Here is a 27,120-nt window from a genome sequence, read left to right as displayed (position 1 = left end):
GAAGAATGTAACACATCACACTAATATACCTCAACAATCCTCCCCCCCCCCCCCCCCCCGTGCAAACATAGCCTATACCAGGCTGAATTTTTGTAGGTAACAAAAAAAGTTTATTTTCAGCAGCAGCCATCACCTTTTATAAAAGAGCTAAAGACTATGACTGTTTACTGAGCTCTCATGTTGCCTCACTAGCCCCCATTCCAGAAGCTCCGTGTAACTCTGGAAGGGAAGATCCCAGTCTCTCCTTGCTCTCTGGCATGAACGCTCCTCTCTCTCTTCCTGGGTCCTTAGTCCACCCACACAATTTCTGCACCTGGTCTGGTATTTTAGTACACCATGAGTTGAATTGTACGCCTTGACCTTGATGGCCCATGAGAAAATGGGATGTCGTCGGAGTAATTGGAAAGGCATGCTGTGTTTAAATAATACAGCATTAGATGGTATGCTTGTTCCATCTCAACCCAAAGTATTGATGAACATAATGAAATACACTTTAATAATAATGATGATGGTATTTAAGAGCATAACTATGTGCCAAGCACTGTTCTAAGCGCTGGGGTAAATACAAGGTAATCAGGTTGTCCCACGTGGGGCTCACAGTCTTAAACCCCCTTTTACAGAGGAGGTAAGTGAGGCACAGAGAAGTGAAGTGACTTGCCCAAAGTCACGCAGCTAAGTGGCGGAGCCTATAGCTTCCTGCTTAAGGTTCTGGTTGTCATATTGTGCATTACTTGCATGATCTGGTGTATTTTACATACGTGCAGTTGAACAGAATTCCCAATATCGATCAGTATGCAGTTGCAGCCAAAAAGTGAAACTTCCAGCTCTATTTTTAACTTTACCACTGTCCTTGGACCATCCCTGCCTCTCATGCTTACTCCTCCTCCTTACTCCTGCAGTAGCCATACCGTCAGCTCTTACTCCTCCGCCTTACTCCTGCACTAGCCGTACCGTCAGCTCCCGTCTCCTCCCCAAGCCACCTATTTCAACCTTTCGTCGATATCAAGATAACACGTCAGCACCACGTTTAAAAAAGAGCCGTATTTGTTAAAGGACCAGAAGTAAATGCGGGTACCTCCGCCCAGAGAGGGAGTTTTGAGGATGTGACATCAAAATGAAATCTGTCTTTATTTCTCTAGAGCTGATTTGATTGACTGCAGGAAGAGATCAAGACCGTTAGTATATAGCTGAGAACAGTTATACTTGCACTTAGTTTGCATTGAAAGTTAAATGGACTGGCTCTTCTTTCTCAATTTAAGTCACTATGCCAAGGTTACAGCAGGACTTGTGACATCATTAAACCACTGGAAGTGGATGTAATTTCCATTTCCAGAGGATAACAACAGGTGACCTAACCAACCCCTTTGGAGTAAAATCTCCCGTGTGCACATCCTTCCCTTTTACTTTTGGGTAGGGAGGTGAGGAAAGGTTAGAGTAAAAACCAATAAATTGCAGTGTGCAGGGGGAAGTGAACTCTTGACACTACCAAAATACCAGCATTGTGAATTTATGGGCTTAATTCGTATTTTAAATGGCTTTGAAGTCCACCGTGGAGTCTGTCGGTTCTGGGATAGCCCTTATAATTTATTTTTAAATGTAGGTTTAATTTTATTACCAAATAATATCTTGACTAATAAGCATTGTAAGACCTGTGGCAGAGTCGGTTTTTTTTTTTTTAAAGTCAAACCTGTACATATTTAATCAAAAGAAAGGGAAAATAAAACTAACCCCTTAGGTGTGATAATTGGACTGAGAATTGAATTCCTCAATTCTGAACATATAGCCAGAACTTTTAAAAGCGACATCATTATTTTAAATAGTATTTATTTCACGTGACATTATTTCACTTGAGACAGTAGGGGACAGAAATGTGACTGAAGTAAGGCTGTCTGGATTCTAATTCTGGCACCACCAGTAACTTGGTTCGTGTGGGTAAGGCAAATAATTTAACCTCTCTGGGCCACAAAAAAACGGAGGCGTTAGGAAGGCTAAGCCTTACAGATATCCACAAACCGGTCTTCGAGGTCAGTGCTATTTTAAATGTCTCCGACCTCACCGATGCTAATGAACATGTAGTATAGACCGGGAACGCTATATTTCAAATCCTGGGTGCTTCAGTCTGACTCGGAACCCAAAGATTAGTAGTGCAACACTTAATATGTAGGGTAAGGATTCAGAGAATAATTATATCTTAAATCTGATTTTATCTCATCTGACCTCTGAGAGTGATGAACCAATGGTATTTGAGTGCTTCCTGTCAATCGATTTATTTAGCGCTTATGGTGTGCAGAGCACTGTACGAAGCATGTGGGAGAGTATAATACAACAATAAAACTGACACCTTCCCTGCCCACAATGAGCTTCCTGCATGCAAGCCCTGAACTAAGCACTTGGAAGAGTAGGAGAGAGCTGGTAGACCTGGTCTCTCTTCTTAAGAAGCTTAGGGTATAGCGGGTGAGACACACCTTTTGAATAAACTACAGGTAGAGGAAGAAAAAGTATAAGGATATGTACGTAAATGCTGTGGGAAGAGATGATGGGATCAAATGATCATATTTATAGAACACCGTACCAAGCGCTTGGAAGAGTACGATCTACCAGTCCGGTAGACTTGTTCCCTACCCACAGTGGGCTGACAGTGGTCTAGAGGGATGAATAGCAGGTCTGGGTGCAACTGATGCAGAAGGGAGGGAAAGAAAATAGGCTGGGGAGATGAGATTAGTCAGGGAAGGATTTTAAGTGGGCTTTTAAAATGGGGAAAATGGTAGTCTTCTCAATGGCTACGTGCCCAGTGATTGTCCCACTCCATCCTTGGGAAGTAGCAAGCCTGGGCGGAGCACTAGATTGCATGACTTTCCATTTGTTTATTTTTGCAAAGTGAAAGTCGCTTTATGGGGATTTCCCCTTGGGACTACTGGGTAAATCCTTGAGAAGTAGTTTTAACTTTTTTTTTTTTTTAAAAAAAGTACTCTCCAGTCCTCCCCCATTTACTGCCCAGATTTAATAGTGCTGTTCAACTTGATGTGGAACTCCCTTCCCACCAATTGACAGATTCAGCTCTCCCCATCTATCTTCAAATCCTCCCCAAATTGCACCTCCTTCAGCAAGCCTTATCCACTTAACTCCTGTCATCCTGCCTGGCTTCAACCTAGCCGCCACCTCCAGCACTTTATATCCATCCTCAGCACTTGGGTACGTTTGTGTGTATATTTCTATCTTTCAGTATGGAACCTTATTTCTCGATTTGCAGATCTGTCAAGCTAGAAGAGTAAGCTCTTTGTGGTAGAAGAGTGAGCTCTTTGTGGGCAGGGAGCGTGCATCTCGCTGCTCGTGCATTTGCCCAAACACTTGCAGTACTGCACTGTACCCAGGAAGCGTTTAATAAAAGCCATCGCTACTGCTGTTGCACTCGGAAAATTGCAGTTAGCTCTCATTTATCCGAGGGGTTAAAATGCCAGAATATGCTCGGTCGGCCTCATACTGTCAAGTACTTTCTGAAATGGGACTTGCTAGAGTCTTATGCGCTTAGTTGCATACATAAACTTTTGAAAACTAGGCTGACTGACTCTATTCCATTTAAAGGAACATATTCACAGAGTAAAAAATAAAAAAAATAAGTTGTGGTATATCACGTAGAGGGCATTATTCAGTTGTATTTCTTGAGCACATACCGTGTGCAAAGCACTGTACGAAGCGCTTGGGAGAGTGCAGTATAAGACCAGACACATTCCCTGCCCACAGAGAACTCGCAGCCTGTTGTGTAACTCTGGGCAAGTCACTTAAATTCTCTCTACCATTCATCTTTCTCATTTTATCGAGAGTTCGCTGGTTCTCTTGCACTTTAATAAGTGAAGACACTTTATCTTTCCCAGATAAGAGTAGGAAATGTTGATACAAATATTTACATTGTTTTGACTGCAAGAGCATTTTGTGACCATATGACAGAGCATTGAAATTCAGGTGCTGGCATTCCAAAATAATTGTCGAAATGATAAAAACGTTATTGCTCACCATGCCGCAGTCTTGCCTGTTCCTCCCCTCCCCCCCCCCCCCCCCCCAGAAAAAATAAGGGGCTCTTTTTCTATGAAATAGAAACTTGCTGAGGGACTATTTTCAAAAGATTCCATTATGATTCAACTTGAGAAAGATAAGTCAGCAGCATAAGGATGAAATTAGTTGTCAAAATATTAGGAAATGGTGGGGAGAAGCGATGAAAGAAAAGCTTCTAAAATATTTGTATCTGTTGTCTGGTTTCAGATCGATTATGACTTACAGCCAGTGTTGGTCCGCCCTAGGGAAGGAGGAGACAGAGCAAGGCAGAATCAGCAATAGGGAAGTAGTCCAAGAAGAGAAGCAGTAGAAGAAACAGGAAAAATAAAACTTTCAGGAAAGGTGTGCGTATGTAGGTGTGGGAAAACCTCAGGTGTCCAGGATTGGAAAGAAAATTGAGGCTTTGGGAAGGTTTACAGTTACCTTGCCCAATGCCATTCTTGGCTTTATTCTCTTTTAATTTTGCTCCCCCAAAAGTTTGCTTGCCCCTCTGTCCATGTTAATGGTGTTCAGGTAATTTAGGAGCTACACCCCCCCTGCCCCCCCAATCAAGAATGCCTGCTGTAATGCAGAGCATCGTACTAAGTGCTTGAGAAAATGCAATTATAATTAGGTATGGACCCTTCAAGGAGCTTGCAATATAGAGAGGTAGGTTCATTAAAGTGAATCTCAGAAAAGAGGAAGAAAGCAAAGGGATTGCATACATGAGTCAACGGTTAAGTAACAGAATATGACAGATATGTACGAAAGTGCTCCTAGAGGTGCTTAAGCGGCACGGACGTGCTGGAGCTGCAGTAAACAGGATATAAGGAGAAGAGGTTGGAAATTGTGGAAGGCCTCCTAGAGGAGTTGCATTTTCAGAAGGTTTTTGAAATCAGGGAGAACTGTGGTCTGTTGACTTGGAAGAAGGGAGTGGACAAGAAGTTGGCATTGGGAGTGACAAGAATTAGGCACAGTGAGTAGGTTCGCAGGAGGGGAGCAAAGAGTGCCAGCTTGGTGGTCGGGAGAAGAGGCAGTGGCCAGATCAGGCCAGAGGCAGGGGAAACCCAGGAGCAGGCCGATGCTGGTCAGCCAGCTGGAAGAAGGTAAGCAAGGGCCTGGACCACCGTGACAGTCGTTTGCATGGAGAGGAAGAAATGGGCTTCCAGAATCCATCAGTTGTATTTGAGGGCTTGCGGAGTGCAGAACGCTGTACTATACAGTACAGTAGCGTTGGTAGACCCCATTCCTGCCCTTAAGGAGCTTGCAGTCTAGTGTGGGGGGTGACTGACATTAAAATCAATGGAAGATAGAGGAAATGGCAGAGTGTAAGAGACTGTGCACAGAAATACTGTGGGGCCGTTGTGGGGAAAGAGAATCAAAAGTGTTTAAGGGTCACAGTCATTCATTCATTTAATAGTATTTATTGAGCGCTTACTATGTGCAGAGCACTGTACTAAGCGCTTGGAATATACAATTCAGCAACAGATAGAGACAATCCCTGCCCAGTGACAGGCTTACAGTCTAACTGGGGGAGACAGACAAAAACAAGACAACATGAACACAGTAAATAGAATCAAGACCCAAGTGCATAGGTGACACAGAAGGGAGGGTGAATTGTTGACATTTTAAAAGTGTGACAGGTGTACCGACAGAATTTGGCTGGCAGTTGCAGATACCTCAACTTAATTTGTCATCAGAAGATGAATGATATGTCTGATACGTTGACCTCACCTTAATACTGGTACCTCGTCTTTTAGGTTTTAAGCCCCCCGAGAGCGGAGACCATGTCATGTACTTCCAGATGTTCCCCAGCTGTCAAGTTAGGGGCTCAAAAATACTCCTGATGATGACACTGAAATCACATGTGATAAAGATCATCTTCTTAACTCAGGCAAAGAATGAATAATTCCAGCATATTCCAATGAAGATTTCATGTGAGTGTAAGTTGGAATCACAGAATGCTAAAGCCGAAAGGGAACACTGAGAGAGCTGGTCTGTTCCTTCCGAGCAAAGCGAAAGAGTTGGGTGCCTATTTTTTTTTTCAAGAGCGCTAAGGATGGAGACTCCTCTTTTAGTAGTTGTAGTAATAGCATTTCTTAAGCACTTACTATGGGCCAAGCACTGCTCTAAACTCTTAAAGCAGTATGCACAGGTGAGAATGAGATAAGATTCCTGGCCCTCGAAAGGGCCACTGTCTAAGAATAAAGTGTGGCCTTGAGGAAGGAGCTCGGGCTTGGGAGTCAGAGGATGTGTGTTCTAATCCCGGCTGCGCCGCTCATCTGCCCTGTGGCCTTGGGCAAGCCACTTAACTTCTCTGTGCCTCAGTTACCTCATCTATAAAATGGGGAATAAGACTGTGAGCCCCACGTGGGACATCCTGATCACCTTGTATCTACCCCAGCCCTTAGAAGAGTGTTTGGCACATAGTAAGTGCTTAACAATACCATAATTATTATTGTTATTATTAAAAGGGGACCGGCAACAGACGCCAGGGAAAAAGAAAACAAAGTCCGAATAAAAATGAGAGGATAAGGATGAATATAAAATGAAAGTTGGGGCTGGAAGAGCAGAGTTTCGGGTTTCTTGCGGCTCAAGGTCCAACAGTTACAGCCACGGTGACGGCCATAGTTGTGAAATTCCCAACATTCTGCATTTTGAGGAGGTGACATGCTGCCGTTGCTTCGGTTTTTCTGCCGAAGTGTGGAGTAAGGCAAGTGGGAATTGTGGCCCTAGGATGGTACGGGTTAGTATGTAGCCCATTTTGCTCTTAAATCACCCTGCCAGCCAGGTTCTTTTTTGGGTTCAACCAGATCTCTCCTGTTTTGTTAAGCCCATTTCAACTTGTTCAGTGTTTTGGAGAACTGTCTGCATTCTCATACCAATACTTCTAGTGTAGGTGAAGCTAGTTAAGCCATTGATTTTGTTCTTCACTGTCCTCATCTTCATCAGTTGAGTACCTACTCTGTGCAGAGGACTACTAGATATTTGGCAACACAGAATAGAAGATGTGGTCCCCGCCATCCAGTAGCTTGGCCAGTGCTTAGCCATCGTTTCATTTAATCTTTCACAGGACCTATTTTACACATCTTTATTATGTTGTAGCTCTTCTTTGAAGCTCACTAGTTCCTTTGCAAACTTTACAAGGTGAACGATCTACTGTCACATGGTGCATGATCTACTGTCGCAAGGTGCTGACCAGTAGAGAGTGCAGGAGAAGAATTCCCCCCTGAGCCTTCTGCGTCATCCTCCGGTCGAATGCAGTGCCACTTAGCGTTCTTGATTTTGACCTACGTTCCCAGCTCATTTTCAGCTTGCACTAACAATATTTACTCACTACAGACAGTGTATGAGTGCCTACTCACTGCAGACCACTACTTAGCTGCTTGGGGATCATACTGAAGAAATGCAAGTGCTCAAGCACTTAGGACAGTGCTCAGCACAGAGGAAGCACTGAGTAAATACCATTGATTGTTTTGGTGAAAGGCACACTCCCCAAACAGGAAGGCAAGGGGATTCATTGGGGAATACCTCTCGGAGGTGGGGACTTTTTAGGGAGGGGCTGTGAGAAATGAGATATGAAATTTAGGGGACGGGCATTTCAAGCCGCAGAAGCAGGAGCTCCTGCTTGATCAGTGGTCGGAGGTGGTTGAGTCTAAAATGAGGGGCGTTTAGAAGATGAACATCTGAAAATTAACAAAAAACATAATCAGGGGTGGGGAGGGAGAAGAGCTAGGATAATGAAGAGGGATTCGTGTGATTCGACTGACTCCCCAGTCTCTTGCTACTGAGCTTTTGCCTTTTTGTCACCTGTTTTTTTTCCCCCCTTAGTATGCTACTTTGCAGTACAATGTAATGAATTTAATTACTGTTGTTGTAAAATATTTTCTCCAATTTATCAACTTTAAATCTTATTTCACACTAAGTCATTAGATTAGTACCCTGTCAAAATAAGGTTTATGAGTAAAATTCTAGTGCTCCATTTTTTCCCCCTGCTGGCATAGTGCCTGAGCTTTTCCTTAGTTTATTGGTAATAGTTTATTTTCATCCTTTGGTATTAAACCTCAGAATTTCTCATTCATGCAGGAAATAGCTTAAAATTTAATATTTTGGAAAGGGAAGGGAAAGGAAGTTGGAAAATTAACGGCTAGGAAACAATGGAAACAAGATCATTTGAGTATAAAAACTTAAAAGAGAGAGCAGCCTGGCAGGTAATCTGTAGATATTTATTAACCCCGATTGATTTAAAAGGTTGTAAACACTTTTTTAAAGCTTTCCTAACTTTCGGGCTGTAAGCTCCTTGTGGGCAGGGAACTTGTCTACGGACTCTGTCACTGTACTCTTCCAAGCCCTTAGTACCCTGTTTGGTACATAGTAAGCAGCCAGTAAGTAAGGTTGACTCACTGCCTATGTATATGGCTATCAATCCATTTTAAAAATGGAATTGGGGGGGGGAGGGCGTAATGCACGAGTGTCCGCTGAGGTCAAAGCAAACCCTGGAAAGAGGTCTGAAATGCATTATTTATTTTCGCACACCTAGACAATTGAGCAGCTACAGTAGCCATCCTGTTTATATTTTTTACTTTGTGCCCTTGAGCTCCCTCTGGTGTTTTTTTTTAAGGTAGGAATCGATGTATTCTTACCCAAATTCTTATTAATGTAAACCCCAAACGGGTCTAAATCTTTATCCTATTTTAACCAAACGGACATACGTAAAATCCTTGGAAAAAAATGAAATGGAGCTTTAATGTAACCAAGCCACATTCGCCTTCAGTAATACTTCATCGTCCATTTGTCTGTAGTCTCCCAAACGCTTAGTTCAGTGCTCTGTATCAAGTGCTCAATAAATACCATTGATGATGTGTCTGTAAAGAAAAGGAATACTCATAATGCCCCTCTTTGTGGTGCTACGAATATTGGAAACTGAAATCCCCTATTTTATGTATAATATGAGTCTACTCTGCCAGTTACTCATCTCCCTTTCTTTAGCGGTTTGGAGTGAAGAAGGCAGCAGTTTCCCCCATCTACTTGAAATTCCTCAAACTCTTGAGTTTTCGCCCCCAGTTTGGAAGGCAGCACTCTAAAATGTGAAGAAACCATCAACGAAACAAAACACCCCAACCCTAGGATGATTATAGGAATAATAAAACCTTCTGAGAAAACATTAGAGGGAGTAAACTATAGATTACTTTTTTTTTTTGGCCAGATATTGATATGAGGTGGTGAGGGATAAAAATATTGCAGAAGAGGTGGGAAACTAAGGCAGGATCCAAAATGTCACATGAGTTATCCTGCAAAAACAAGACGTTTTGTCTTTGTATTATTAACTTTTGGTTTCCATGTTTACAGACAACAGTTGTCTGGAATCTTAAAGAAAGCTGTAGGATGGTGAACAGGTTTCACCCTCCAAGGGAAGCAGTGTGGCCTGGTGGAAAGTGCACAGACCTGGGAATCGGGGGACCTGGGTTTGAATTTTGGCTCCTACACCTTGGATCAGTCACTTAACTTCTCTCTGCCTCAGTTTTTCCATCTGTAAAATGGGATGAAGTCCTTCTCCCTCCTACTTAGGCTATGAACCCTATGTGGGACAGGGACCGATGATCTTGTATCCACCGCAGCACTTGGAAGAGTGCTTGATACGTAGTAATCACTTAACAAGTACCATTATTATGATGATTGTCGTTATTATTCTCCATTTATGAATCTACTGGACCTATTAATCAAAGTTAAGGAGAGAGGACACTGCGTGCAGGGAAACATAGTTAGGAGAGGCGGTGATGGGACCTATATGGGAAGAGCGTGTTGGACCTTGAGCCCCAAGAAACCCAAAACTCTGCTCTTCCAGCCCCAACTTTCATTTTACATTCATCCTTATCCTCTCATTTTTATTCTGACTTTTTCTTTTTCCCTTGTGTCTGTTGCCGGTCCCCTTTTAATAATAATAATAATTATGGTATTGTTAAGCTTCCTATGTGCCCACTGAGGGCAGTCTTGAATACTGACTTCTTTTATTAGTCGATTGATTTAATTGCTTTTGTTACAAGCTGTCATTCAGTCAACTTGTCCCCTCCTACCTCACCTTACTGATCTCCTACTGCATGCTGGCCTGCACACTCCGCTCCTCTCACACTGGCTTGCTCGCTCTACCCTGATTGTCTCTCTCACCGCTTGACCCCTTTCCCACGTTTTCCCTCTTGTCTGGAACTTCCTCACCCTTCCATATATGTCAGACCCCCCCCCCCCCCACCTTCAAAGCCTTATTAAGGTCACGTCTCCTCCAAAAGGCCTTCCTTGTTAAGCCCTCTTTTCGCCGGCTCCCTCTCCCTTGTGCGTGGTCGGTACATGTGGATCTGTCACCTTGGGGCATTTGGTATTTGCCCCAGCCCCACACCACTGTGTACATATGTATAAACTCTGTATTACCGATTTATTTATATTAATGTCTGTCTCTCCCTCTGACTGTGAGCTCTTTATGGGCAGGGAACTTGTCTATCACCACTGATTTATTGTAGTCTCCCAAGCGTTTAGTGCAGTGCTCTGCACACAGTGTAAGTGTTCAGTATATACATTGATGACTTAAAGGATAAGTAATATTTGAGTGTGTCACCGTACTTCAGACGAGCATATTGGCATGCGACATCCAAACCACAAGGCAGTCAAGTCCAGTCCACATGTGGAGCTCTGCTTTGCTATTCCGTTATGCTCCTGCTTTATGGAACTGGTCTCAAAGATTTTTCACACAAGCGCTAACTCTCTGCCAAGCAGTGAACAGAGAGCTGGTGCACATAGAAGAAGCTATCTGATTTTGGCAGTTCTGGCCACGTGGGTAGTTATAGGAATGATAGTGGATGGTAGGAATGACTTGGGATCAGCCAAAATTCCCCACATAAGCCAACATTTTTTTGGTTTGATTTTAATTTTTTTTTATTATTTACTTGGAAGGCCTGAGAATCACATTTTAGCAGTGTAAGAGAAACATAGTAATTAGTACTTCTTTGAAGTGATAAAAATAATAGATTTAGCAAACACAGTGTCTATTAGCTGAATCACCCCTCCCCCCCGCCCGCAACTGCAAGGCCAGGGCCTCCGCCCAGTTCCGAGTGTGTATTCTTTCCCAGCGCTTGGTACAGTGACCTGCGCACAGTAAGAACTAATGAATGTCACAACTAATATCCCAAGAGAAGTTTATTCAGGAGCTGATCCCTTTGTCATAACCTTTAGATTTGCATCAGTGTTCCCCCCCCACATTAAGATGGTCACTTATGAGTCTCTCTTTATATGCTTCTTGTGGGGAGTGAAGTACTTTCTCTTGCTTAGAATGCTTTTGGTGTTTAAGAATACTAATTTTGCCAGCAGTAAAGACTTAAATTCCTTGGCATTGTTTTATGCTAGATGTAATTATTTCCTCTTTCCCCTACCCCATTTCAAAAAAAATGATTGTTCTGCATTTCTCAATTGTCCAGCATTTGCAGATATTAGGGTAAGAGGACTGCATTTCCTCTTCTTTGCTATGGCTTTTGATTTAAATTTAATTTAATTTTAATTTAGAGCCTCTGTCACTTGTGAAAATGTAGACTGAGGTGGTGATTCCTTAAGGAAATGTAGCTCTGTTGTATGTGAAGCACGTTTTGAGGTATTTCTGAAGTTACCTTGTGTTAGCTATTTTTGTTTGGTGTGGATGGGAGATGCTTCGGCAAGATCTTTGTTTTTTAGGAAGGAATAAGAAATGAAAAAGTAATGCTTTTCACTAGGTATTTTAAAACATGCATTGGGCGTCAGCTAATAACAACAAATAATTATGGTATCTCTTAAATGCTCACTATGTGCCAAGCACTGTACTAAATGCTGGAGTAGATAAAGGATATTCAGGTTGGACTCAGTCCTTGTCCCACTTGGGGCTATCAGTAGAGGCAAGTCACTTCACTTCTCTGCGCCTCAGTCACCTCATCTCTAAAACGGGATAGAGACTTTGAGCCCCATGTGGGACAGGGACTGTGTCTCCCATCTGAACATCTCTTGATTTTAAGCTGTCTACCCCAGCGCTTAGCACAGTGCTTGTCACACAGTAAGCCTTTAACAAGTACCATCATTATTATCATTACTAGCGGGAGTGTATTAATATTATTGTGGTATTGGCTAAGTGCTTACTATGTGTCAAGCACTGTTTTATACGCTGTGGTGGTTGATCAGTCAGGCATTTACTGAGTGCTTACTGTGGCAGAGTACTGTACAGGGCAGTTGGGAGAGGATGACATAAGATCTGGCACATACATTCCCTGTCTTCGGCGAGCGTACAGTCTAAATCAGGTTGGACATATTCCCTATCCCCTATGGCGCTCACAGTCTAATCCCCACCGAAGTCCCATTTTGCAGATGAGAAAGTCGAGGCACAGAAGTTAAATGACTGGCCCAAGGTCACACAGCCGACAAGTGATGGAGCTGGGATTAGAATTCAGGTCCTCTGACTACCAGGCTCGGGCTCTTTCCACGAGGCTCTACTGCTTCCAATCAGTTCTGATACTTTTGCAGCGAAAGCTAAGACTTCGTGTTTTGTCTATAATCAATAAAATTATTTTTCTAGCCTTGTTTTCTATTAGGGTAATAGCAAATAATGTAGAAATACAGTAAAACAATCTGCAGTCAAGAAGCCAGGTTCTTTTTTTTTTCCATTTTCTAAGTCAGAGGAAGTTAGCGTCTATTATGTTTAAAAAGGCAATCATTTCCTGCATAAAATTGGATTTTTCCAAAGCAAAAGATTTCCTAGGTAAATTGTGGAAAATGACTTTTTTACAATTCAGCATTTGGCGAAACTGCTGCAGAGCAATATTGATCAGAAACAGGTACTAAATAGGTAGGGATTGTATTTTTATTTTAGCATTTCTCAAGTAGCAGGATGTATAGATAAAAATTCACAAGGAATTTGTAGGGTGTGGGCTTTACCCCTCTCTCCCATCCTTGTCTGGAGTACTCCTCAATTTCCTTAAATCTAAGGCCATAACAGTTTTTCTGTGTTTTCAGTCAGTCAACCGGTGGTATTTATTGAGCACTTACTATGTGCAGAGCACTGTCCTAAGCGCTTGGCGTTAGTACAACAGAATTAGCAGATGTTTCCTGCCCTTAACGAGCTTACAGTTTTATCCCTTTGCTTGCTAACTCCTGCAGGGCTGTCTTTTGTAATAGCTTGGAGCGACAGCGTGTACCAACCAGGTTCCTGCTTAGGGTAGGAAACAACTCGAGCTCTGTACCACCTGAATTTTTTGAGCGATCTACTAAGCAGTAATCATTTTTCAGGCGTAAAAGCCGGAGAGCCACGGCAGTCGGCATGCTTTAATCGGGTGTTGCACCTTTGCGGGGAAGGGGCAGTTAGTGGATGAGGGGCTTCTCAAATCCGTTGAGGCAGAACGTAGCGGACCGTTGAACACGGTGGTCGAACTGCTCTCGTCTCCCCTCCCTTTTCCCCTCCAATTTGTCCAGTTAAACAATGGTCTTCACATTTTTCAGTTTCCTTCCACTCCTGGAGACTTTCACTTCCATTTAAGATAGATAAGGATTGTTCCTTCCTCGGGTTCCCAATGGATTTCCTGAGTGTGCCATTTTAGAATGGCAGTGCTCATTGACTGCCTCGGAAGGTCCTTTCAGGGGGAATGTTACGGATGGGAGGGGCCGGGGGGAGGAGGCCAGGAAAGACTTCCCTTCCTGGAGGTGAAAGTTTGAGGAAGGAGGACCACAGTGGCTACGGACCCACCTGGAAGACCCAGCTTGATTTGTAATTCTTTTCAGAATGTAGCAGTAGTAATCCTACTAAAAATGGTGGCATTTGTGAAGTGCTTATTATATGCCAAGCACTGTCCTAAGCGCTGGGGGGATACAGGGCGATCAGGTTGTCCCACATGGGGCTCACAGTCTTGTTCCCCATTTTACAGATGAGGTAACTGAGGCACAGGGAAGTTAAGCGACTTGCCCAAAGTCACACTGCTGCCAAGTGGGAGAACTGGGAATCTGACTCCCAAGCCCGGACTCTTGCCACTGAGCCACGCTAGTGTCTAGCACCTTCAGAAGCTCCTTGCAAATGGCTGTCATCACTGTAGACAACACCGCCACCTTCCCTGTCTCTCAAACCCAAAGCCCTTTTTTTTATGGCATTTGTTAAGAGCTTACCATGTCAAGCCCTGATCTAAGTGCTCCGGTAGTTATAAGTTTTATCAGGTTGGATACAGTCCCTGTCCCATTTGGAGCTCCCAGTCCAAGTAGAAAGGAATAGAATTTAATCTCCATTTTACAGTTGAGGAAACGGAGGCCCAGAGAAGTTAAGTGATTTGCCCAAGATACCATAGAGAACCGCGGAGAACCAGAACCTCATTGCCCACAGGCTGCAGTGAGTCCTCTTGACTTCCAGGTGTATATACACGTTTTCAACAGAATTGCTATAGTTCCAGAAGTCTTGAGGTAGCAATTTCGAGTTTGAGGGAAAGGCAGAAAAAGAAACACCCATTGTTTGCAAAGAGAGCCCTATTTGAGAATGTATTAGGTAGATTAGGGGGAGAACAACTTTACAAGCAAAAGTTACCATTGGAATAGGAAGTTGCTTCCTAAAGTCATTCAGTGAAACCACAAGGTTTCACAGCTTCTGAAACTGACTGTTGAAGCATCATTTCTTCTTCCAAACAAGAAGATGATAAACCACAGGTTCATGACGATTTAAGCGAAATACAGTCCATCTGAGCAGATGTTAAAATTTAGACATCCCAGGTGGAAGTAACTAAGCCCAATTATTTTCCTATCTTTGAAGTGCAGCTGAGTCCTGAATCTCTCCCCATAACCCAAGGTCACTTTCCCCATGAGCTATAAAATAGGAGAGATTAGGAAGAGTTTGAAATCAGTCCTGATGACAGTGAAAGCAGTTGCAGTCAGATTTAGTTCTGCTCTGCTACCTTCCCTCCTCGGAATTGCTGGGGCTAGTGGTGTTGGGACTTATCACTCAAGGACTGATCCTGCTTCTAATTTTGACTTCTGGGGCAGGTGACATCTCAGCCTTGGAAGAAAGAAAAAATGTAAAATCTACCTTCTTAACTTTTTAAACCATTTGGAGAAATAATGATGGTATTTGTTAAACACTTTCTGTGTGCTAAGCACTGTTCTAAGCACTGGGAAGTCCCCACTGTGCTGTGGTTTTGAGTGGAAGTGGAAGGAACATGGGACTGGGAATCAGGAGATTTTTAGACTCAGGTTCTAGTCCTGGTGCTACCAACTGCCTGCTCTGTAACCTTGGACAAGTCGTCTCTGTGCCTCAGTTTCCCCACCTTTGAAATGGAGAGAAAATACTTGCCCTACCCACCTCTTAGGCTGGGAACCCGTTTAAGGGCGGGGACCGTGTCCAATCTGGTGACCTCATATTTACCTCAGTGCTCATTCATAGAACTTCACGAATACCATTTTTCCGAACTTCGTGCCTTTCTGTGGGTCTAGTCTGAAACACACAGGCAGGATTGAATCAGACTGCTTCGTTACGTGAAACGACTGGAGGCTGTGCGGCGTAAACTGCAGGAAGCATTGACGTCCTGACTGCCAGAGCTGCCTAAACCAGCTCTGTGGGCTTGGGGTGGATCAGTCACCCTCTACCAATAGCGCCAGGTTGCCAATTTTTCACTTGCAGCGTAGCGGCTTTGAGGGTTGGGGCTCAGAGTGGATAGTGGATAGTGGGAGACAGGAAGGAGAAGAGAGAGAAGGAAAGGATGGGTGGGGGGGACAAAAAAGTTGCTGTTTTTCTTCCTCCTCTGCTGCCATTCTTCTGGTTTTCAGTGGGAACGGGCCGGGTATGAGCTTCCCATGCCCACTTCCCCTACCAGTCTCAAAGCCCTTTGAAAAGAAGTTGTTTGCCCGAAGCACACAGGCAGCCGACTAAGGATTGATCCCCCAGAGACTGGGGGTACTCTCTGATGCAGCGGTTCTAGAATCCTGGCCCTCACCCTGTTGTCCCGTTGGAATTGATGAAGCCTCTGCATAAGAGATTCTCTTTTCCTTTTTTCTGGTTTCTCACTCCCATTCATTCTCCCCTTGTTTTTCCCTATTGCTCTCCTACCTTGAAGTGTTTATGGTAGATTTATGTATCACTGCATACATATAGTTAAAAAGGAGATGTTTTGGGAATCAATAAATAGTTTGCTAATGTAGTATTTTCCTCATTCTATTAGCTTTTCAGATTTCCTGGGATTATAGTAATGATGATATGAAGTCCCTATTCTGGGCTGAGCAGTGGGATAGATATTAAATAATCAACTAATCAATCCTATTTACTGAATGCCTACTGTATGCAGAGCACTGTACTACGTGCTTGGGAGAGTACAATATAACAGAACTGGTAGATATGTTCCCATGTCTCCCAGCGAGGTAAGGTAGGAGGGACAGGTGATCAAGGGATTTAATCTGATTGTACACTATCCCTGGTCCATATGGGACTCCCAATCCGTATTTTTACAGATGAGGAAACCGAGGCCAAGAGAAGTTAAGTGACTATTCAAGGACCCACAGCAGACAGAGCTTGGAGGAGAACATGGTCGTCTTGACACTCAATCCCTTGTTCTTTACAGTAAGGCTCTGCTACCAAGGAAGTGGCTAGAGGGTTGAGTAAACTTCAGGGAAAAGTTAGCAGAAAGAGGATCCTCAAATCAGACACTGACTTCCCCTTCTCCTCTTGCAAACTATCTCGAGCTGCTTCTCTTCATTCAAATTTCATGCGTAAAATTGCCATTTTACTAAATAGCAACATCATGGTTAAACTAATTTAGCATGTATCTTCTTGTTATTGAAAGATGATTACACATTTTAATATTTGTTATAATTGCTTAGTGCAACACTAAGGTTATAAGCAAGGACCAGTTATTGAAAGTTGAAGCTAGAAGAAACTGAGAAATGGAAATCTCTGCTAAAATGTTTTCATTTGTATTCACTTCCTAACTTTAGAAAGAGAGATGGATATAATGTATAGCTTCAGGCCTAACACGAAGATGAAAATAAGTCTAAAAAAATATATAGGTTGTGTTTAATAATAATAATAATAATGTTGGTATTTGTTAAGCGCCTACTGTTTACCTAGTCCAAATGAGGTAGAGGAGCAGGCCTCCACAGTTCAGCTGCTTAATTTGCTTCATGGGGACAACAAGTTCCTGACAGTTGATTTTTTTTTTTTTGGATCCAAATTAAGACGCATGAATTTTCTGGTATCTGTCTACATGAGGTAAATAAGCTAAATCAGCTTTATTCCCCTCTTAACTGGGTTATGCAGACTGAGACTCTGAACCACGTGATACCAAGTGTGAACTGTTGGACAATTTGGGGTTTTCTCCATGTATATTTTCATTAAGTTTTTTGAGATTCTGTTTTCTTTGGGATTTTTCTTTTCCTTAACATTTCTCTGGAGCAGCATATGAATTAAGCAACTGCCCAGTGGTTTGAAAGAATAATGCCCAACCCATTAGGAGAAAATAGTTCTAGGGGTTGGGTACATTGCTGCTTAAAACTTAAAAGATCATGGTAATTTGAACATGCGCAATCCTCTCAACGTGCGTTTTTACTTTTTCTCACTAAAATGTGGTTAGGGAATGTTGGCCGCACAACTTCAGCTTTTTAAATAAAGATTGTCATGGTGCCAATAATAATAATTATAAATATGGTACTTGTGCTGTACTAAGTATTACAAGAAAATCAGGTTGGGGAGTCCTTATCCCATGTTGGGCTCACAGTCTAGGGAAGAGAGAGCTCAGGTGCATTCATCAGCTACAGTGAGTGTTACAGTGTGAATTTATCTTAATGTGGTGGTCTTGCAAGAATACAGCTTGTGTCCTGGGAGAATTGGGTTAATATACAGTGCTTTTGGTGTGGGGCAGTTTTGCAAAGCTTCCTTTACATTTTCTTCAAAATATGGAACTGAGCTCAATGATTATTGCGTTCACATCTGTTAATAAATGGTCTGGAAGTAAGTGTGAATACTCTGCACATGAGCATAAACTTCAGTAAATATTTTTAGAAGATTAATTTTAGTAATGTTCAGTTATTTGTTTGGGTTAGACTCATCCAAGACAGAGGAGTAAGTTTTAGGGTTCTTTATCCACGTCCTAGGTAATAAATCCTTAAAAAGAGGCAGAAAAGAATTTTCAAGTTGTAAAAAATGATTTGGCACCTCAGTTTAAAAGTTGTTAAAACCATAAAAGCTATTTCCTATTGAAAGGGCTTTAACATTACTTTTTAAGGACACTAAAACTTTACATAGCAGAGTGAATAATTTAACAGCGGTTAATTTTCTTGTTCAAGTGTTGACAAGTTTCACTTTGTCTTTAAAGCTTCTGAGCTTTTGGTATGAAAAGAAGCTAGTATGTTTAGGAAATAAAATTTCAGCAGATTAAAATCTTAATGGTGAACTGAGCATCCAGAAGTGGGCAGATTTTTTAAATCTACAAATAAGATGACTTGAAAACAGAGTCTTGGGCCTGAATGAATTGTGTGTGCATTCTAAAATAATGGTTAATGGTCAGGTAATGGATGCCTACCTAAAGTAGTGCTGGAGGGAGAATTCTTTACCTCCTCTAAGTGTTAGTGAGCTCTTCAACTTGGGTAGGATAACCAATTTTTTGGTCTCGCCAGATATGTATTATCACAACTTAACCTTGAGAATTTCTTTGTTTAAATTTTCATTCATTTGGTACTACTGACTTTGATTTGTTTAATGTTAAATATACGGGTACAAAGTAATACATTTCACTTCAAGGGTTTCCCTTACCTTAAGGTATCTGTAAAATTGATTATTTTAGAAATCATGAAGCTGAAACTTTTATCTTAATATTTTATAACAGTGGAAAGAGCACAGGCTTTGGAGTCAGAGGTCATGGGTTCGTATCCCGGCGCTGCCACTTGTCAGCTGGGTGACTGTGGGCAAGTCACTTCACTTCTCTGTGCCTCAGTTACCTCATCTGTAAAATGGGGATTGACTGTGAGCCCCACATGGGACAACCTGATTCCCCTGTGTCTACCCCAGCGCTTAGAACAGTGCTCTGCACATAGTAAGCGCTTAACAAATAGCAACATTATTATTATTATAAGAAGTGTTTTCCCGTCAACATTCCATTTGAACTATTATTTTCTTTGTTTTATGAGGGGTTCTGAAGCAGCTTCCAGACAGCAAACAGTTCAGTTGCCTAAGACCTTTAAGATGAATTAAAGATAGGACTATTTTTTTTTTTGCTTAAATGTCTCGTGATTCTAATCTTATCCAAAATCAATCAAGAACCCAAAACAGTGAACATATAATTCAGGAGAAATGTGTGTGTGTCAGCATTTCTAAAACTTTTAAAAACAGGTATCCTGTACACTTGATGTCATAAAGATTTGCAATTAAGATGATTGCATTTCCCACTGGATACCCAAGCCCCAGTTCCGCACCCCATTTCGTACTTCCAAATTTACTTCTATGCAGTTGAGCCCATATTTTAACCAGTAGTAATAATAATTATGCTATTTAAGTGCTTGCTACGTGCCACACACTGTTCTAAGTGCTGGTGTTTTTTAACAGATAGCTACAGGATTCAAGAGCCCACTGCCCTTTTTGCATTTTGCTTTAGCATTTTATAAGTCATTCCTCAGAACAGTCCCACAGGTTAGTTGTGTTCTATCCATTGTAAAGAAGAGGGCATTTGTAAAGACTTACCACTTTTCCATGTACCAATTTATCCATTTTAATGAGGAGGTGGCTTAGAAGCACTGCCATTTGGGCTTTTTGCTCCCTTAAGGCTAAAACTCAGTAGAGCAAAGTCTTCATATTCTTTGCAAATTGGGAAGTAGAAATTTCCTTAAGACAAATGATACTTGGTTGATGTGAGGTGAATTGTTTTGAGGGATTCTCATTGCTTCCAAATATAACACACACTTTGTTAGACCAGGACTTCAGTGTCACAGAAATCATTTTGGTGTAGTCAGAGAAGTGGTGTGGCCTAGTGGCCAGGGAGTCAGAGGACCTGTGTTCTAATCCTTTCTTGGCCACTTGTCTGTTATGTGACTTGGGGCAATCGGGCAATCAGTCAATCAACCAGCGGTATTTATTGAGTTCTTATTGTGTGCAGAGCGCTGTACAGTACAATAGAGTTGGTAGGCAGTATCCCTGCCCACAAGGAGCTTGCAGCCTAGTCACTTAACTTCTCTGAACCTCAGTTTTCTCATCTGTAAAGTGGGGATTAAACATCTATTCTTCCTTCTCCGAGACGGTGAGCCCTCTGTGAGGCGGGGATCATGTCTGCCTGGATTCTTTGGTCCTTTCTCCAGGGCTTAGCATGGGCCTGCGAGTCAGAAGGACCTGGGTTCTAATGCTGGCTCTGCTACTTGTCTGCTGTGGGACTTTGGGTAGATCTGTTAACTTCTCTGTGCCTCAGCCACCTCATCTGTAAAATGGGGATTAAGACTGTGGGCCATAGATTGGGTCCAACCTGATTAGCTTCTACTAACTCTACTAACTAACCCCAGAACTTAGTACAGTGCCTGGCACATAGTAAGTGCTTAACAAATACCATAAAAATGCTTGGCACGTAGTAAGCACATAACAAATGCTACAACTGTCATTACTGTTGCCAGTTTCTCCCTCCCCCAGTTAAAACAGTCCTATTTTTACACCTAACTCCTCTGCTGTTTTCGTTCTGTGTTGCTCACGGGGACAGTAGAGCATTCAGTGCTGTGAGGATGTTGACATAGTGGCCACAATGGCTGATGCTCATTCCTTCCACCACCACATGCCACCCTGCCCCTCCGTCCACAGCCTCAATCGTGAAGGTACTATAATTTCCCACCCAAGGCAGTGCCAAGAGGCATTTTTATTTATCCTAGGTACATCTATGACACTTTTATAGAAAGGGGCACCTCGGGCAAGAGAAACTTGTAGTCAGAATAAGGTAAAATGGGAATAAAATACCTACTCTTCCTGTTTCTTAGGTTTGAACCCCATGTGGGACAAGAACTATCTAATTTGACTATCTTATATCCACCCCAGGACTTAGTGCAGTATTTGACACATAAGCGCTTAATGGATACTACAACTAACTAATGTTTTATGTAGTAGAACATATTTAGACAAAAGGAAATTGAAAGGGCTTTGAGAGGGTTCCAAAGGTCACAGGAAGAGGAGGGCTTAAAGAGTAGTTGTGAACATTTAGGCCACAATATAGCTTAGAATGTAAGCATTATGGGCAGGGAACGTGTTGGCTAATTTTATTGTACTCGCCCAAGCGCTTAGAACAGTGCTCTGCACATAGTAAGCACTCAGTAAATTCCATATATTGATATGGTGTTTATTGAGTGTTTTCTGGATGCAGGACACTGTACTAAGCGCTTAGGGGAGTATGGTAGAATTTGTCGACACTTTAGGAATTTACAGTCGAGTAAGGATATATGTTATCCAGGACAGTGATAAACCAAGGTTGAAGGGCAGATAATGCTATGGCCAATAAAATTCTACAGAGAATTGAGGCAGCCCCTTTATAAAAAAAAAAAAGTCTCTAATGGTAAACCAAAGGTCAAGTTTTCACTTTTCAGTGATGTGGAACAGATTGTATCCACTGTAGATATCACTGATGGAAGGAATTAGCGTTAAAGAAATGGAGAGAGAAAAATTGAAGACAGTTCCAGTCCAGAAAAATGAATATACTTTAAGAGTAACGTGAGTCACTGGAAAAGCAAAGAAAATTTATTAAAGCTTCGGGTTCAGGATGCTGTGAAAAAACAACTCTAATTTTATCAAATAATTTGGATATCTTAAATACATTTGCATTTATGTGGGTGGTCTCTCTATCTGTTCATCTCTTAGTTTGGAAATTTTGTTCTCCAGGTGGTATCATGGAAAACTGGATAGAACGATCGCAGAAGAACGTCTCCGGCAAGCAGGAAAACCTGGCAGTTACCTTATACGGGAGAGTGATCGGAGGCCAGGGTCATTTGTACTTTCATTCCTTAGCAAAACAAGTGTTGTCAATCATTTTAGGTAAGTATTGAATATTGTTTGAGATGTTGAGGTGTAAATGTGTTTCCATTCAACATATCAAATAAAGCTGTGTTCGGCTGCATGATAGGTCATACAGTTTTCTGTAACTATTTGGAAGAAACTATTAATTAAATGATTTAATCAGTTATTTACAGGCATAAAATATGCTGCTGGAAATTGTTTCCATAGAGAATTTTGGCCTAAAAAAATATAAACTTACATTGACAATGAACACTTCTAGCAACAATAAAAAAGGAAAGAACTGTAAAGAAACAGTAGTTGGGTGGAAAGTTGAAATTGTAAATAACCAGGGGCAGGTTTACAAATAACCTAACAGGTTCCCGTAGGGGCAATTCAATGTCTTAAAACTGAGTACTCATAACGATTTTGGCACCTCTTTTTAAGAGTCTAGATTTAAGTGAGGTCTGGATGCATCCTTTGCATGCCTTAATGAAAAGAGCATGGGCCTGGGAGTCCGAGGATCTGGGTGCTAATCCTGACTCCACCACCTATCTGCTGCGTGACTTTAGGCGAGTCTCTTAATTTCTGTTTGCCTCTGTTTCCTCACTGCAGAATGGGGATTCAGTACTAGTATCCTCTCCTACTTAGGCTGTGAGCTCCATGTGGGACCTTCTTATCTTGTATCTACCATAACTCTTAGTACAGTGTTTGGCACGTAGTGTTTAACAAATACCAGAATTATAATGTCCTTTTTAAAAGCAGATTACTTCTAATAATAACATTGTCAGCTGTATTCATTTGGCTAAGGTGGTTCTTTGGCAAGTAAAGAAAATAATTAAATTTGTAATATGGATAGCTGAAATTGACCATTGCTATCAATTCTACAAATGTGTATGTAAATATTTCTATCCTCAATTATGTATTGGCAAAGGAAATAAAACCTTTTAAATTGAGTGTCTATATTAAGATGTTTAAAATGAAAAGTTGATAAAATCATTACTCTTTCTCCCCCCCCCCCAATTTTTTCTTACTCAAAGTAAGGTCACACATTTTGTTATTAAGACAATCCCTCTGAAGGACATAGAATTTTTCATAATTAATGAAAGCTATTTAGAGAATGCATTTGAAGCTTAGCAAAAACTCCAAGAGCATTGTTTAATCTTTCTCTAAGCATAGACTCTGAAGTTTAGGTTGTCAAATCTAATTTAAAATGAAAGTGAAGTCCATTTTATAAATTTCATCTTTGTAATTATCACATTTACATTTCAATTTTTGTTTTCTCGTTCTAGAATTATTGCTATGTGTGGTGATTACTACATTGGTGGAAGGCGTTTTTCTTCGCTCTCAGATTTGATAGGTTATTACAGTCATGTGTCTTGTTTACTGAAAGGAGAAAAATTGCTGTACCCCGTGGCACCTCCAGAGGCAAGTAAATTCTTCAAATTATTTTACTGTCAACTTTGCTGAGCGTTTTAACATCTGTGAAAATTAAGTTTCTTTGCCGTCATTGTGAATCAATCAGTCGGTCGATGGTATTTTTTTATTGTACAGTGTTCTATACTAAACGTTTGGGAGGACAATATAATAGAGGTGGTAGACACGATCCCTGCCCTCGGAGCAGCAGAGTATAGTGATAAATACATAAGTGCTGTTGGGGTGGGGTAAATGCTTAGGGAGTACAGGTCCAAGTCCAGAGGTGACAGAGAAGAGTGACTAGTCTGGGAGGGCTCCTTGGAGGAGATAGGATTTTAGTAGGGCTTTGAAGGTGGGAAGGTTGGTGGTCAGTCAGACGTGAAGTGGGGAGGGAGTTCCAGACTGGAGGAAGGACACAAGCGAGGGGTTGAGAGTGAAAGATGAAATTGAAGTACAGTAAGTTGGTTGGTGTTAGAGGAGCAAAGTGAGCTGTTTGGGTTATAGTGGGAGAGGAGATAGGTAGGAGAGAATTGGTAAAAACAGTGATAAAAGGTTTCCGTCTGTGGAAATGGGTGGAGGTTTTTGAGGCATGGGGAGAAGTTTGCAGAACGTGTTTTAAGAATCACCTGGGCGCCATAATGAAATATGGACTGGTTGGGGGAGAGCCTGGAAGGAGGTAGGTCAGTGAGAAGGCTGATGCAGTCCTTGAAGTAGGTTTGACAAGTGCCTGGACCAGCGTGGTGGTAATTTGGATGGGGAAGGGTCAGGTTCTTATATGCTCTGTGACCTCGGGCAAGTCTCTTCACTTCTCTGTGCCTCAGTTACCTCATCTGTAATGGGGATCGAGACTGTGAGTGGGACAGGGACTGTGTGCAACCCAATTTGCTTGTATCCATCCCAGTGCTTAGAACAGTGCCTGGCATATAGTAAGCGCTTAACACATGCCATAATTATTATTCTTGAGCTATGTATAAAGGCAGGACCAACAGAATTTGGTGGCAGGCAGATTATGCAGGTTGAATGAGAGAGATGAGTCAAGGAAAATGCCAAAATTGTGGGCTTGTGCCAGAGGGAGGTAATATTGCCTAAAGTAATTAGAGAGTTGAGGGGAAGGGAGAGGGATTGGGTGGGAAAATGAGTTCTGTTTTGAACTTAAGTTTGAGGTATTGGCAGGACATCCAAGTCGTGATGTCTTCAAAGCAGGAAGAAATATGAGACTTCAGAGGAGAAAAGTTGGGGCTGGGGTGTTGTCCTTGACTCCTCTCTCTCATTCAACCCATATACTCATTTGGTCACCAGATCCTGTCAGTCCCACCTTCACAACATCGCTAAAATCTGCCCTTTTCTCTCCATCCAAACCGGTACCACGTTAATACAGTCACCCATCCTATGCCGGATAGATGACTGCATCAGCCTTCTTGCCGACCTCCCAACCTCCTGTCTCTCCCCACTCCAGTCCATACTTCACTCCGCTGCCCGGATCACCTTTCTACAAAAACGTTCAGGCCATGTCACCCCCCTCCTCAAAAATCTCCAGTGGTTGCCTGTCCACCTCCATATCAAACAAAAAAACTCCTCACCGCTGGCTTTAAAGAACTCCATCACCTTGCCCCTTCCTACCTCACCTTGCTTCTCTCCTACAACCCAGCCCTCATATTTTGCTCCTCTAGTGCCAACCTTCTCACTGTGCCTTGCTATCACCTGTCTCCCTGCCGGCCCCTGGCCTACATCCTGCCTCTGGCTTGGAACACCCTCCGTCCTCAAAACTGATAGACAATTACTCTCCCCCATTTCAAAGCCTTATTGAAGGCGCATCTTCTCCAAGAAGCTTTCCTAGACTAAGCCCCACTTTTACTCATCTACTCCCTTCTGTGTCACTCTGACTTGCTCCCTTTGCTTCTACACCCCCCCCCCCACCCATTCCAGTCCCACAGCACTTATGTATATATCTTTATTTTTATTTGTATTGATGTCTGTCTCTCCCCCCGCCCCCAAAACTGTGAGGTTGTTGTGGGCAGGGATTGTCACTGTTTATTGTTGTGCTGTACTTTTCTTAGCCCTTAGTATTGTGCTCTGCATACAGTAAGCGCTTAATAAATATGAATGAATGAATGAGAGGTAGATTTGGAGAGGAAGACAGTGTCAGTGAAGCCAAGATTAGACTTTCCCAGGGGCAGAGGTGATCCATGGTATTGAAAGCACTGAAGTAGAGGATTAGGATGGAATAGAGGCTTTTGGATTAGGCAAGAAGGAAGTCATTGCTGACCTTAGTGCAGTTTCCTTGGAGTGGAGGGGACGGAAGCCAGATCGCAGGGAGCCAAAGAGATACTCGGAGGAGAGGAAGTGGAGGCAAGTTCAGACCATTCACGTGAGGAGTTTGAAAAATATCGTAGGAGGGAAATGTAGTGAGGGTGTAGTGAAGTCAATGGAGGGCTTTTTCTAGGATGGGGAATGTATTGGCCTGTTTGAAAGCCAAGTGGAAGGAGCCATTGCAGAGTGAGCAGTTGAAGATGACAGGGAGGAGGCAAATGTTACTAACGTGTGAAGGGATGGGGCAGGAGGCATAGGTGGAGGGGATAGATTTTGAGAGGAGACAGGAGAGCTCTTGAGTTACTTCTTGAAAGGATGGGAGAGTCGATGAGGAGTAAGATGGAACAGAAGAGGTACGGGGAAATTTGAAGGAGTTCATGTTTGCTTTTCATTTTATTGATGAAATAGGTGGCCAGGTCATGAGGGGCAAGACATGAGGAATACGGAAGCATGTGAGGCTTTGAGGAGAAACTTACAAGTGAGAAACAGCTGGCACAGGGAATGGGCGTGAGACTCAAGGATGGAGAAGAATTGTTAGGGGAAGGAAAGGGTGAATTAAAGTAGGTGAGCCTATTTGAAATGGATGAGGTCAGCTTGATGTCTGGATTTCTGCCAACAGTGCTTCCTGGTTTGAGTACCTGGTTTGATAGTGTGAGATCAGGGGACAGGGAAGTGAGGGAGTTAAATTCAGTGGAGAGGGCAGAGTCGAAGGTTCACTTATTCCTTCACCTTCTGGACTGTGTTTGGTTTCGTACATCAAGAATAGGTAGGTGTGTTAGGAAGACCAAGTAGGGTATGATAATTTGGGTTTATTGGAGGCGATAAAGATCAGGTAGCTGTGGAAGGATGGGGCAGTTTTGCAGAGAGAAAGGACATGTGGGAGAGAAAGGTGGGTGAAGGAGGTTGTAATCGGAGAGTGGAATTTCAAAGTTGGTAGGTTAGAAATTTTTATAGTAGAGAGAATGAGCTCAAGTATGTGAATTTTTCCTTGAGACATTGAGTTCTCAAGAGGAATACAGGCAAGAAACAAACCATGCTAGATTTTTTGTTTGTTTCATTTTCTTTTGAATCTCATGTTTGGTGAAACTAGAAACTCTGACTTCAAATCTTTCCACCTGGGCTTAGTTGTGTTCCCCTCTTTTCCAGAGCTACTTTTCATGGAGGAAGTAGAATGGTGAGGGGAAAATAGCACAAAAGAAATAGGTATTTATTGAGAGCTTACTGTGTGCAGAGTACACTGAGTGGTTAGAAGAGTACAGTACAGCAGAGTGGGTAGAGAAGCCCAATGCATTCCTCTGTCCTCTAGCCTTCCTTCCTAGACATAATTTCACAGCTAAAGTAGTTGAGGACGCAAGGTAACTAACTAATCTTTAATAATACCTAATTTCTAAAGT

At 42.3% G+C, this 27,120-nt stretch overlaps 1 protein-coding gene across 1 annotated transcript in view; it reads left to right on the top strand.

Moving 5' to 3' along the window:
• The first annotated feature begins 5,943 nt into the window (after positions 1 to 5,943).
• Positions 5,944 to 27,120, top strand: part of RASA1 (RAS p21 protein activator 1) — a 64,232-nt gene continuing 43,055 nt past the window's right edge. Inside the window, exons 1-3 of the mRNA XM_007655646.3 lie at positions 5,944 to 5,966; positions 21,890 to 22,042; positions 23,293 to 23,428. Coding sequence (XP_007653836.1) covers positions 5,965 to 5,966; positions 21,890 to 22,042; positions 23,293 to 23,428 — 291 coding nt within the window. The 5' untranslated portion in view covers positions 5,944 to 5,964. The remainder of the gene's footprint in view (positions 5,967 to 21,889; positions 22,043 to 23,292; positions 23,429 to 27,120) is intronic.

The sequence above is a fragment of the Ornithorhynchus anatinus genome, chromosome 1, assembly GCF_004115215.2.
Source record: "Ornithorhynchus anatinus isolate Pmale09 chromosome 1, mOrnAna1.pri.v4, whole genome shotgun sequence".
NCBI classification, from domain to species: domain Eukaryota; kingdom Metazoa; phylum Chordata; class Mammalia; order Monotremata; family Ornithorhynchidae; genus Ornithorhynchus; species Ornithorhynchus anatinus.
This window is presented reverse-complemented; position numbering and strand designations above follow the sequence as displayed.